Raw genomic sequence first — 14860 nt, 5'->3', positions numbered from 1 at the left:
TCGCACCCGATGCCTGCACCATCATCCTCCTCATCTCCTCCTTCTCTCTCCGTCGAAAATCACGGTGGCTTCAGCGCCGTTTCCGGTATCCACTCACGCTGCTGCTCTAGCCCGCTCGGAGCCACGCCGCCATCGCTATCCATCGTCGTTGCTGATCATTCAGCGCTGCCGCTGTTGTCCGGTAGATGCAACGCCGCCTGTGTGTCTCCTTTTTCATCACTGTTCGGTCGAGGATCGCCACCGCCGGTGAGCGCCAGCCACCCTCTTCTATCTCACTCTCTTCTTTCTCTCTTTCTCTCAAACTCTATCTCGCTCAATTTTGTTTCTCTCTCTGCACTCTATCTTTCTCAATTGTTTGAAACAGAATGAATGTGGTATGAATGTGGTGTCAAAAAGTGTGAACGTGAGGGTGAGGAAGACGTGTTTATACTCTGTTCCATATTTTTAGAGGGTGCCGATTTTGTGGAAATAGATTTGTGAAATATATCGGCAGATTCAGGGTAAGCTAATTTGCAGAAAAATAATTAAGATGAATTGGGGCTCAAAAAGAATAAGTGGGCTTCCTTAAGAAAAATAATTGGACTTGCAAAAGAATAATTGTTTAAGCCCAAATTGCAAAATCATTCTCTCCATAAAAGAAACAAAGGCGAAATTTTTTTTTCAAGTGCACAAACGACGTCCTTTCAAGAACAAATAAAAATGACGAAAAAGTCGGGGTGTTACAATTTGTTTATATTGAAACAAGTTTGGGTCACATAATTAAGGTAAATTCTTGCAAAAAGTATTTAAAAATTGACAATACAAAGTATCGATTGTCAAACAGTCATTCCACCTGGTTGAAAAAATGACAATAATGTTCATCTGGCATAATAACTGTCAACAAAAGTCAATACAAATCATAATAATTGTCAACATCTACCACAAAATGTTGATAAATAAACATAGTAACTGCCAAATAAGATCCATCACATATGCCCCAAAAACAAACATCAACAATATTCAGCCTCGAAGCCATGGGCCCTCTCTTGTCAGCCGTTCCTGCAAATCAACAAAATTGTCAATAAAAAACCTAACAACTCTCAATTACACAACTCAATGCCAAAAGCTAGGAAATATATACCACGAAATTACTGAAAAGCACCGTTTGAGCAATTTCTTCGGTCATGCCCTTCTTTCCCGCAATTTCTGCAACGACGAGGAGCTCTCGGTTCATCTTCCTCATAGACTTCCATTTGATTGCGTATCCTCCTTCTTCTAACTCGGCCACGCCTTCTAGGAATCAACTGTTGAGGGGTGATGTACAATTTCCATGAAGATTCAACCCAATAATCTTCGTGTCTTGATGCATCAAATTAAACTTGACCATAGTACTGTGATTTCCATGTACCTAGGTAGTAGCACTTATCTATGAGGTCAATCATGACGTGACCTCTGTCTCTAGAAATGCACAACCATGTGAACAAGGAATTCTCCACGACTGCCACTTACCAAAAGTGCACGTCGAATCCAGATACTTGACTATTTGAACATTGTTGCCCTTTGACACTCTATTTTCTATTCTTCCTCGAGTTCGGACATGGTACTTCCCTGTATCTCGGTCAATTACAGTAATGTAATGTTTTCGCCCCTTTGAGTCATTCTTAGCAAGCATGTCCCTCGCCCACGGGGTTAACTCACCTTCAGTGTGTTCAATTTTTGTCTTCTTTTGCACCCACCATTTCACCGTCCTCCAAAATGTCAAATCAACCAAAGCTCTAATTGGCAACTCTCTAAAACCCCGCAACACGTTGTTGTAGCACTCCGACATGTTTGTTGTGGCCACCTCCCATCGAAGTCCACCATCGTAGCATAGTGACCAACATTCTTTAGTAATCCTATTGAGCATTCGCATTGCACCACAGCTGACATCAGATAGTGCTCGACTTCTTCTGTCAAATTTACGTACCTGAGTACTGACCCCCAACTTCCAGATCATGGCCTTCACACTGGGGCCCTTGTGCTTCTTCAACACATTTGCCCTCACATGGACCAAACAAAATTTGTGGTGTATCCGCGGGGCCCTTTTCATGATTTCAGACTCCATTGCTTTGAAGATTCCTTTATGCCTATCTGATATAATGCACACCCCCCTCTCATATTTCACCACATGAGTTCTTACATGATCCAAAAACTACGACCAACTGTCATTGGTTTCTTCATCCACCACAGCATATGCGATTGACAAGCATGTCTTGTTAGCATCAAAACCACAAGCAACAAACAGCTTACCTTTAAATCTTCCTCGGAGGTGAGTCCCGTCTATTGTTAACACTGGTGCAGTCTTCTGGAAAGCATGTATTGCAAGCCCAAATGCCCAGAAAAAATAGTTGAACACATTTGTACGTCTCTGACTCAACAGCTCGTTGTGCTTCCACTCAACAATTGTGCTCGGATTCTGTGACTGGAGTTCAAACATGTAGTTTGGCAACTGCCTAAATGATTCCTCTCATCCACCATATACAAACTTTATAGCCTTTCTCTTTGCATACCATGCCTTCTTATAACTGATTGACACACCAAATCTGTCTTGAACATCAGCTATTATTGAGAAGACCTTGAAATCGGCATATTGTTGCACATGATGTCGAATACACAGAGCAATCATTGCCGATGAGAAGTTAGCATGATCTCTGTTAGCACGATGGCCTACACAAGTATGTCGACCCACCCACTTTCTAACTTCCCACATATCGTCATGCGCCCTTTGTGTAACTGAAACCTCCCACTTACATTCCCTTGCTTTTTCAGCGTCGGTGGTGCTGATGATGTTTATACCTGTTGTTGTCGTTCCTGCTGGAAATTTGCATACGGCATGCCACCTTCTTAATTTGCTCTCGACGATCTTAAACTATTTTTCCTGTCACAAACTCCACATAGTTATAGCAGTCTTCACATGAACTTGGAATCAAATTTTGTTCCCAACACAATCCGATGCGGCTCTTTCTCATCCCAATACAAATTGTTGTGTTCATTATCAACAACATCATCAGATACTCCAGAAGGACGACTTGGTAATTTGTGAAAGAATTTCAACCCCATAGTGTTGTATTCCGGAAGTGGTTGTTCACCTTGTACAACAGGTTTATATGGTATTATCTCATCATCAGAAGAACCATCACCATCACAGAGATCGGGTTCTGGCTCAGTCTCAGATAGTGCTGTTGGCTCATTAAGAACATCTGCAACATCTACCTCATCATTCAATCCAACACCAACATCAACAACATCTACAACATCTCTCTGCTCATTCATACTATGATCAAAGCTCATATGCTCAACCCTCGCAGATGATCCACTACCACAGTCAGAGCTCATAAGTTCAACCCTCGCAGATGATCCAATAACACAATCAACAACTGGTGGGATTTCTGAACTTCTAACGGGTGAATACTCAAGAAATAATTCAATACACCCACTTGAATTTTGAGCATTGTTGAACATAAACATTACACTTTCATCATTGCAAATCACAGAACATGTATAACTCATACCGGAAGCAAAAACTATACATTGTCTCCACAATAATTCAATAGTGTGTTGGTTCATATCTATTCTCATCGCGTCACATATCATTGCTACCAATTCAGAATAGGAAACACACGAATTTAATACGATGGAGCTCCTCGCACGAGGTGGATCATAACCAATACCCATATGTGGTAGTTGAACTACTCTACCACCCCAATACAAACTCACAAATACTTGTTCGATTTCTGCATCAAAAATATTTCCCAAAATCAACAATTAGGGACATTTTTCCTATAAGCCCTAATTTAATATAAATTGGGTAAAACTAACAAATGAAAGCAAAATAAACATGAATAATGATGAATGTAGCTGAATTGAAGAACAATTACCAAAACTTATGGAGAAAATGTTGGAAATCGACCGAAATCGCCGGACATCACCGGAAATCGCATACGCCCGTGAGGAATTGGAAGTGAAATCTGTTTTGTGTTCTGCGCTGCTTCTGCCCGATTTATAACAACTGAAAGACGCATAACGATTATGCGTCATTAAACAAAGACGCATAATTGTTATGTGTCACACACTAAAGACGCATAATCGTTATGCGTCACTTAAGACGCATTATTCTTATGCGTCGCCGCGTAAAAACGCACAACGATTTACATTTCATTAACAGTGACGCATAATCCTTATGCGTCACTCCCTGTGTTGGAATAAATCTATTCTTCTTCATTAAGATGGAATGGAATTAGCTTCCTAAAACAAAAGAAGAATTTTCCCTAGTGAGAATCAAACTCTCAAATGCATATAATAAAAAATAATTTTTTTTTGTAAGAATCAAACTCAAGTCAGAGAAAGAAGCCATCTGCGCTATTGACATGTTTTGTTAGAAGTGTCAATATATATATACTAATATACAAAATGTATGTAGGTCCGCCACTGGGTGGAATATGAAGTCTACTTACCATTTATGGTTAAAGTGAAAGATGACTCTTATTGTGGGACGGGCGAAATGGAAAAACACGACTCTTATTGTGGGACGGAGGGAGTATATACATGGGCGGATCTAGTCAAGGCATAGGAGGGGCACTTGCCCCACCTCATATTTTCTACTCCATATATATATTACCAATTATAAAATTTATTTTTTTAATTTCTCACTAAATGTCCCTCCTAAAATTCTTAAATATTCTTCATAGATAGATTTGCCCTTCTTCAAGAAAATTCCTGACTCCTCCCCTGAGTATATATGATGGGGAACGGACGTTAATGACAAAAGTGGACAATTAATGGGACGGAAGGAGTACATAAATTAGTTTTCATTGATATAGCTTTTAGTTCAGTTAGTTAGCGATTAGCCCAAAATTCAACTTATTAGGGTTATGGTTAGAAATTTTTAATCCGATAAATTTTTAACCCGATTAGCTCATAATCCGAAGAGTAGTGACCTAACATTAATTTATCGGTCACTTAGGCTCTTCTTGGTACGATGGAATGGAATGAAGATAGAAATGAAATGACAATTTCTTTGTATTTTCATTCCAGTCAATTGTAACAAGCAAATAAATAGAATAAAAATAAGGATCACATTTCATTATGCCATTCCATTCTATCGTACCAAGAACATACCAAGAATGTTCTTAGTGCTTTGAAAACCACTCAAAATGAAATACTTGGAGAAAAGTAGTAACAAATTGAATGTGAGTAATTTCAAGAGCCATACAACTACTTTAAGATCAAAAAAATGGTCAAATTAATCTTATACACACTTCCAACGCAGATTTTCAGACCCAATCATTATGTGGTTTTACCACATCGTGGGAAAATGCACATTAGGAAGTTCATAAATTTTAAAAATGCAAAATAGCCAAAGTATCTAATTCTTACTATTTGTTAATTATTAACACTTACTATTATATATAAGGCGAACTTTAGTCTGATGTTACTAGGTATGACAGATGTGTAATTTTTATCATTTTCGGCCGCATATTTTTATGCCCCTCCAAAAATTGAGCGTTAGATTTGTCTAACCCAATCTAGAAGGCAAATTAACACTAATATTCTTCTCTATCTGTTAATCAACATTATTAGATACTGCTAAATGTTTTTCTGAGGTTCTTAGGTTTATAAGAATATGCACATTGTGTTTGATTGCTGTCTTTGGAGAAATGATGCAAACGAAGTTTGTTACTAAGGTACTATCACATTATGACACATTCATTATTAGAAAACATGGGACATGAGAAAATAAAAAAAAATTTGTAACATTTTAGTAGTCCCCAACTATAGACATTGTGCACTTGATACTATAGATTTATTACTGAAGGCAGTATGCACTTAAACATCTACCAAGTTTTAAAAAACACAATATAATATTGTCGGAATGTTTGCTATTTTGTGTAAATTGTTGTACAAAAACCTCTATCGTTACAACGAAATAGGAAAATTATCGTCTCGAAATTTAGAATATACTTAACAAAACAAATTTATGTGTCTACCCTTGACTATAGTTCTCACTATCCAGGATCTTAGCCTTGAGATTCTACGACAACGTCTATCCGGAATCTCAGAAAAGACAACACGGCTGCGGGCTACAGGGATGTTTTTGAGGTCTTATCATTTATTATGTAAATCATCTTATCAATGCATAATTACAGCTGTTCTAACCTGTAAACTTTTTTCACCATTTTATTATTATCATTCTTAAAAACATTGGTACATATCCTCATACAAATCAATACTATTAAGACAAATGGAACAATACACTAATTGTGATTACCAAAGTTACCTTTTTGTCAATAAATTGAAAGTACAAGAAACATTGATAAAGGCTTATTTTGTGGTTTCAGACAAGAATTAATATCTTTAATAACCCAATGTTTCTTTGTTGATACTCATTTAGTATCCACAAAATGTCTGCTGCTGTAGTGTTGTTGCTCCTCTTCTTTTCTTGCATCACTTCAAATGCAGATGAAGTAACAAACTTCCCTATTATCCTATCATCTTATCTAACACCTTCCACCAATTCTACATGGATCTCACATTCTAATAAATTCGTCTTTGGGTTCTACCCCACACCAAATGGCTTAGCCGTCTGCGTCTCCTTCACCAACTACTTCGACAAAAGCAGAACCGTGGTGTGGACTGCTAACGCAGACGATCCAATCGTTCCAGACAACGCTGTCATGCTGCTAACTGAAGATGGCCTAGTTTTAAAGACATTTGATAGCAGTCAAACAATCTCTATAATTGGCAAGTCTTCCCGGCCTATAGGAGGCGCTGCAATGCTCGACAGTGGCAACTTCGTGCTGTTGGATCGTCGTGGCAGTGTGGCTCGGCAGACCTTTGATTACCCGACAGACTGCCTTATGCCCGGGCAGTTCCTCTCACCGGGCACTCAGCTGGTATCCCATGCCTCAGAGACAGACCTCAGGAAAGGTATGTTCAGGCTCAAGATGCAAACTGATGGAAACCTCGTGCTCTACGATTTAGACAGCCTAGACAAGCCCAGAGACGCTTACTATGAATCGGGGACTGCTGGAAGTGGAAACAAAACCTGCTTGATTCTTAACAATGTTGGTAATCTTTTTCTCTTTGATGGAACTTCTGTTGTAAAGAATATCACCGCGGGAGGGAGCTCCCCTTCACTTGAGGTTCTGTATCTAGCGAGGATTGATCCTGATGGAATTTTTCGCGTGTATAATCGCTCGTGGGAACCACAAGATAATTGGAGGCAAATATGGGCAGTAAGTGATGACAAATGCTATCCTAAAGGTGTATGCGGGATCAACAGCTACTGCGGTATCAAAGATATTGGGGGTGCTGCTGACTGCAGATGCCTCCCTGGGTATGATCGCATCAGCTCAGTTGTCGGCTGCATCTCCAACCTTGTCGTGGACTGTTCAGACAAGGATCAGAGCAGCAAGTTTGAGATGACGAGGATTGAGTACGTTACATGGGAAGACAACTACTACAGTGCTTTGGAAGTGAGCAGTGAACAAGGCTGTATTGAGGCTTGTTTGAAGGACTGCAGCTGTCGTGTGGCCTTGTATCGAGATGGACAATGTCGGAAGCAGAAGCTTCCTCTCAGATACGGGAGATGGCAGATAATTATTGAGGATGTTACTTTTGTTAGAGTCGCCAATTCTTCCACAGCCGCAGGTAACAAAAAAATGTGCTCAAGTTTGTAGTATGTTTAAACAGCTCCAGAAGCATTTCTAACGTTTCGATTTTTTCTTTCAGGATCTCCGCTGCCTTTTCGACATAAACGGAGGCAGCATCTAGTACTAGGTACCTATTCCAATACTCATTCTAGTTAGAAATTAAGTAAAACGATTTAAGGTTTTGTTATCAGCTTCTATCAATCTTCTCGCAACCTGCAGGAGTAGTATCATTAGGTACAGCTGGTCTACTTTTATCGCTATTAGTCATCATCTACTGCACTGGAAGCCGACAAAGATCACGCAAAGAAAATAGACAGACAATCGACAAACTTCTCCTCAAGCATGGATCTCTGGCTCCGAAGAGATACACCTCCAAACAAGTAAAGAGAATGACAAAATGCTTCAGAGACAAACTAGGCCAAGGAGGATTCGGAATTGTCTACAAGGGAGAGCTACCGGATGGTCAGCTAGTTGCGGTGAAGGTCTTAAAAGAAACTCACGATAACGCAGACGAATTCATCAACGAAGTTGCAAGCATCAGCAGAACCTCCCATGTCAACATAGTCAATCTCTTGGGATTTTGCTTCGAGAAAAAGAAAAGGGCTCTCGTGTATGAATACATGCCCAACAAGTCGTTAGACAAGTTCATCCACAAGTCCTGCTCCCTCGAGTGGAAGAAACTGTACGAGGTTGCAATCGGGGTTGCCAGGGGTCTTGAGTATCTGCACAGAGGCTGCAACACGAGGATCGTGCATTTTGACATCAAGCCTCAGAATATCCTTCTGGACAAGGACTTCTGTCCCAAGATATCGGATTTTGGGCTTTCGAAGCTGTGCATGAAGAAGCAGAGTGCGATATCCATGCTTGGGACGAGGGGGACCGTAGGGTACATTGCTCCCGAGGTATTCTCGAGAAACTTTGGCGTGGTTTCTCACAAGTCCGATGTGTATAGCTACGGGATCATGCTTCTTCACATGGTGGAGTCGAAATACGTGGAGATGGGGTCGCCTGGTTCGAGTGAAAACTGTAACTTGGATAGAGTTTATGAGCACGTGCTAGTGCAGAGCGAACGAGCGGATCATGATCGGATGAGTGAAGAGGAAGACGAGACCGCGAGGAGAATGGTGATGTTGGGATTTTGGTGCATTCAGACATTTCCAATAGAGAGGCCAACAATGAGTAAGGTGGTGGAGATGTTAGAAGGGAAACTGGAGTCTATAGAGATTCCACCAAGGCCATTTTTGCTCTCTTCCCCACTACCACAAATTTCATCTTTCATTTCTTGTAATTCTACATGTACAAAATTGGACTTGGATTCACATCCTACATCTTGTTCTTCTCAATTGCAAGGTTGGTGTCAATAAGAATCGAATGATATTGCTTCATTCTCGTCGCTAGTAGCGTACGAATCATATCGTACAATTGACATGATAATAATGAAGAGACCGAGATGCAAATTAAACAAAAATAAATAAAATAAAAGATAAACACTCCTCTCATGACTAAGAGGTCATCCTCCGAAAAAGAGTAAAAGACCACGAACTAAATTTTGAGTTTCCGGTTCGAATCAGTTTTTATGTTTCAATCAGTTTTTATGTTTCAATCAGTTTTTTTGGTTCAATTTTTCGGATAATTCGTTTAGGTTCGATTTTTATTTTCAAATACTCGCCCCTAAATATCGATATCACTAACATGTCATTACGTACTCCAATGTCTCACATTGTACGTATTAAAGGAAATTGATGTGAGATTTATAGGTTCATAGGAAGTGTGTTTGGAATATAGAAATTTACCTGCAAATTTAGATTTGTGCCGCCATAGCATCTACATTGTTTACTAGAAGACGACTTGCATTAGCTGTTACCAAAGATGATCATTTTGTCTGTACATGTACAAGAAATGTTGATAGTAATTACCGAAGTATATTAAGACTTGAACAATTTTGCATGGTAACCCAATGCTTCTCATTCTTGATGAAAATAACTAAAATGGCCGCTTTTGCAGCCTTGTTTCTCTTCCTTTCTGCTCCCATTTCAGCAGAACCCCCCTCTTTTCAACGAATCAAATCAATCAGCCTCTTATCTTCCTTAACACCCGCAGACAACACTGCTTGGTTCTCGGCTTCAAACACCTTCGCCTTCGGGTTCCACGAAACAGAGGATGGCTATGCCGTCTGCATCTTTTTCGGAAGCATCAGGGAAAGGACAGTGGTGTGGACAGCCAACACTGAGAAGAATCCTGTCGTTCCTGTTGACGTCGTTCTTGTGCTAACGGGAGATGGACTGGTCTTGCAGAAGAGTGATACCAACGATATATTGTCTCGGATTGACAACTCGTCCCAACCTATAGCATGGGCAGCAATGCTTGACAATGGAAACTTTGTGCTCTACAATGCTAATTCCAGTGTCATTTGGCAGACCTTTGATTACCCGACTGACTCTCTTCTGCCCGGACAGCGCCTTCCACGGGGCGGGATGCTTCTGTCTAGAGCTGCGAAGACGGACTTCAGGACAGGGATTTTCAGGCTGTGGATGCAATATGATGCAAACCTTGTTCTGTACTATATGTACGGATTAGACACACCGATAGATGCTTATTTCTCGTTCGAGACATGGGGGCTGGGCAACAATGTGTCCTTGAATCTTGAAAACGATGGCCGTCTTTGTTTGTACAACGGAAGTGTCTGGAGAAAGAGTTTAACCGCGGGAGGGAACCCTGTCACAGGGGTTATCTATCTCGTGAGGCTCGATTCGGATGGCATTCTTCGTGTGTACAATCGATCGCTGGAGAAAGAAGACAGTTGGAAGTCGATATGGTCAGTCACGGAGGACAAATGTTTACCAAAGGGTTTGTGTGGCATTAATAGCTACTGCACTAACACGGATGGAGGTGCGGAGTGCAGATGCCTCCCGGGATTTGATATCGCTCGTAAAGGAGAATGGAGCGCTGGCTGCACCTCCGATTTCAAGGTAGACTGCAGAGACACGAATCAAAGTAGAAGCTATGAGATGAGGAGTGTTGCCAATGTAACATGGGAAGACAATTACTACAGTGCTTCGAGAGGAATGGCTGAAGAAAGTTGCAAAGAGGGCTGTCTACAAGACTGCAACTGTATTGTAGCGTTGTTTAGAGATGGAGAATGTCGGAAGCAAAAGCTTCCGCTAAGCTATGGCAGATTTTCTCCAAATGCCACTGACATGGCTTTTGTGAGAGTGAACACCCTCACCCATATCTATCCAGGCAAGACAGTTATGAACTATCACACTGTTCACAATTTCTTTTCCATGTTTATGCATTTCTGAGGCTTCACCTTTGCAAGATTTCTATCAGGATTGACAGGACATCGACAGAGGCTTACCGATGTGCAGAAGCGTGCATTACTAGGTAAGTACCGAATAAATAATCGTGTACAACAATCTCACTAGAACTGGCAGTCTACCTAATTGTTTGTTTTTTCCAGTATCTATTTGGTTAAAATTCTCCAACCTATATACTATTTGTACCACTCGGCAGGAGTATCGCTTGGTTTACTTGGTCTACTTATATCCGGCATTTTCTACTACGTTAGAAGACAGCGTGGATGGTGCAATCTGGGAAAGGAAAACAAACAGCGTATCGACAAATTTGTACTCAACCATGGATATCTGGCTCCGAAAAGATACAGCTACAATGAAATAAAAAAAATAACAAAATCCTTCACTGAGAAACTAGGCCAAGGAGGCTATGGTGTTGTGTACAAAGGAAAGCTACCTGAAGGTCAGCTAGTGGCAGTGAAGGTCTTAAAGAAAACTCATGATAATGCGGAAGAATTTGTTAACGAGGTCGCCAGCATCAGTAGAACCTCCCATGTCAACATTGTCAATCTCTTGGGATTTTGCTATGAGAGAAACAACAAGGCTCTAGTCTATGAATTTATGCCCAACAAATCATTAGACAAGTTCATCCACAAGAGCCGATCTGTGGATCCAAATTGCTCGCTAGGGTGGAGGAAAATGTACGAGATTGCAGTTGGGGTTGCCCAGGGTCTTGAGTACCTGCATAGAGGCTGCAACACGAGGATTGTTCATTTTGATATCAAGCCTCAGAATATTCTTTTGGATGAAGACTTTTGCCCAAAGATATCGGATTTTGGGCTTGCTAAATTGTGTGTGAAGAAGCAGAGCATAATATCTATGCTTGGAACAAGGGGAACTATAGGGTACATTGCTCCTGAAGTGTTCTCAAGAAATTTCGGTGTAGTTTCTCACAAATCAGATGTGTACAGCTATGGTATTATGCTTCTTCGAATGGCAGAAACAGGGACTAATGTTGAGAATAAGTCATCTCAATCAAGTGAACATTATTTCCTTGAAGAAATTTATGAGCATGTGGTAATGCAAAATGAAAAGATTCATGCCCTCATGACAGAAGAGGAAGAAGAAGTTGTGAGGAAAATGTTAATGGTAGGTTTTTGGTGCACTCAGACAGCTCCATTAGATAGGCCTTCGATGAATAAAGTGGTGGATATGTTGCAAGGGAATCTGCAGTCTATACAGATTCCCCCAATGCCATTTTTGCTCTCTTCCCCAAAACCACAGCTCTCATGTTCACTTCCTGTAATTGTAGAAACATATGCAACTCCATATGGTTTAATAAACCATTACCAACCTAGAGGCACACTTCCGTGAGCGCGGGCAAATTGAGTGGCAGCAGCAGAGTGCAAGAGGGAGAGGCGATGATCATGCAGGAGGGAGGAGAAAGTGGAGAAGATGGAGGCAGCAGTGACGGATGAAGAAGGAGCAGATGCAATTGTGGGGGAGGGGGGAAGAAGATGTGCTGTTGGGAGTGTTTCCCATTAACCTATTGTATACATGTTTTTTGGTAAAACAAAGGTTGAATATCAAGTTCCATCAGTTTTCTGCTAAATTACTCCCCCCATTACTATGAATTTGCAATGTAAAGTCATTTATGCAAATAAGAAAACTGCTTTAACACTATCAATCTATCATAAAATCACCACCCCAGTATATAGGAATACTTAAGGCCATGTTTGGTAGGAGTGATAACTCATCTAGGAATGAAAATCCATGAAAAAAACATGTCATTACTAAACAGCTTATCTAATCTGATGCAACCGTCTCTTTATCCTTGTCCAGCAAAAGCGCCGAGGTTGTCAACCAATGTTGCTACCAGCCACCAGTTGGGCCTCTTCCATCGCAGCAATTTTCTCCACTGCACTCCTTAACACATCCCACGGCCTTGCCATACTGGGGTTCCTGCTCCATTTAGCTTGACCGACTTCTCATTCCTTGCCTGCGTTTATACACATTAGCTCATGTCCTCCAGCACGAGTATTAGTCCCCCTTAGTCTGTTTCAACCCCAAACACAAACCTAGTACTCATCCTACATGTACAAAATTGGAGTTTGATTCACATCCTACACCTTGTTCTTCTCATCTGCAAGGTTGGTGTGATAAGGACTTTATCCCTATCGACGTCAACTATCACAGATTCTCTCCTCCGTCGCGGATGTCTCTCCTTCGAACAAGAAGAAAGAAAGGAAATAGGAATAGTTCTTTAACTGACGAAGAGAAAAAATATTTAAAAGGGTTCTTATTATTGCTTAAACTCAATTAAGATAACAAGTTCCCTATTTATATTAACTAAGGACCCTAGTGTTGATTCGACTCTCTTTTGCATATCGGGAAAGAATGGAGCTTATAACACGCTCGACTCTCTATTCCTATTACATTAGATAAAGCAACTGAACGAAATACAACACACATAGCTAATAACTAACATAGTCTTGGAGACGTGAAGGTCGACGTCTTGTGCGACGAGTACTCGAGTCGCGCTTGCTTGTCTGTCCCTGACCATCTCTGTTTTCCTCTGATGGCTGCTCATACTCAGCTGTGGATGATGAAGGTTGACTCGTATCAACTCCCCCCGGATAGAGACGTCCTTGTCCTCAAGGAGAATTGAAGGAAAACGCTTAGAGAGAGACGACAGTGGCTCCCAAGTGGCTGAAAGGTGGTCTGCCCCAGTCCACTGGACTAATCCTTGTTCAACTGGTGTCCCCTGCTGTACCACAACACGACGATCAAGCAGCTTAGCCGGTTTAACAACCGGGCGTGACATGAAAAAATCCTCTGGTAATGCCGCTGTGCTTGGATCAGAAGTTCCTTCAACAAAAGGTCGAAGAAGGCTTACATGAAAGACATTGTGAATACGACAGTTCGGCGGTAGATCAAGGCGATATGCCACTGGCCCAATTCTTTCAGACACGGTGAAGGGACCATAGTATCGAGGAGCTAACTTGGCGGACAAGGGGCGAGCGACAGAGTGTTGACGGTATTGTTGCAGCTTCAACAAAACCTTATCTCTGACAACAAATTGAACATCGCGGCGACCTCGGTTAGCCACCTCCCGCATACGTTGTTGTGCTCGTTCCAAATTTGCACGTAATTCCACCAGAAGTGCACCCCGCTGGCGGATGAGATCAGCCACTGCTGGAGGTATGGTTTCCGAAGGTGGAGCAGCCACAAGCTGAGGCGGTTCATGGCCATACAAAGCTCGAAATGGAGATGTCCCAAGACCAGAGTGATGAAAGTAGTTTAGAGCCAATTCTGCCCACGGAAGAAAGTTAGTCCACTTGGTCGGCTTGTCGGACGTGAAGGCTCGCAGATATTGCTCGAGACCTCTGTTGCGGACTTCCGTTTGGCCGTCAGACTGAGGGTGATAATCCATCGAAAAATGCAACTTGGTACCACTCAAGCGGAGCATGTGCTCCCACGTCACGCTTAGAAAAATAGGATCTCTATCCGAAACAAGAGTGCGAGGAAAACCATGGTGTTTCACCACCATATCAATAAACAAACGCGTGACGCTCAAGGCATCAAATTTCGCAGGCAACGCCGCAAAATGCGCGTATAGATAGCCGGTCTACAACGACCATGATAACCGTATAACCCCAAGAAGGAGGAAGCCCCGTTATGAAGTCCCTAGAGACGTCGTCCCATACCTGCGACGGTACAACGGTACAGGCAAAGGCTGCAGAAGACCTGCAGGTTTCTGAGTCGAATACTTTGTGGTTTGACAATAGACACAAGACGCTACAAATTGTTGGACCTCCTTTCTCATGTTCGGCCAATAGAAACCCGAAGCCAATCTTCGAAAAGTGCGGTCTACAACTGGATGTCCCGCTGCCGACG

The 14860-nt window shown here is 41.6% G+C and overlaps 1 protein-coding gene and 2 pseudogenes across 1 annotated transcript; 2 read left to right on the top strand and 1 right to left on the bottom strand.

The window, feature by feature from the left end:
* Nucleotides 1-1127: 1127 nt before the first annotated feature.
* LOC125187339 (uncharacterized) lies at nucleotides 1128-2644 on the bottom strand (annotated as a pseudogene).
* Nucleotides 2645-6419: 3775 nt separating this feature from the next.
* On the top strand, nucleotides 6420-9034 carry LOC125187329 (G-type lectin S-receptor-like serine/threonine-protein kinase LECRK2). Its single transcript, XM_048083897.2, has 3 exons — nucleotides 6420-7668; nucleotides 7750-7797; nucleotides 7893-9034. The coding sequence occupies exons 1-3, from the start codon at nucleotides 6420-6422 to the stop codon at nucleotides 9032-9034; spliced, it is 2439 nt and encodes an 812-aa protein (XP_047939854.2).
* Nucleotides 9035-9658: 624 nt separating this feature from the next.
* Nucleotides 9659-13286, top strand: LOC125187312 (G-type lectin S-receptor-like serine/threonine-protein kinase LECRK2; annotated as a pseudogene).
* The last annotated feature ends 1574 nt before the right edge of the window (nucleotides 13287-14860 follow it).

Source organism: Salvia hispanica, chromosome 2 (assembly GCF_029641045.1).
Source record: "Salvia hispanica isolate PSC_SH4W2 chromosome 2, Shi_PSC_v1, whole genome shotgun sequence".
NCBI lineage: Eukaryota > Viridiplantae > Streptophyta > Magnoliopsida > Lamiales > Lamiaceae > Salvia > Salvia hispanica.
The sequence above is the reverse complement of the archived record's forward strand: the minus strand, read 5'-3'. Positions and strand labels throughout refer to the sequence as shown.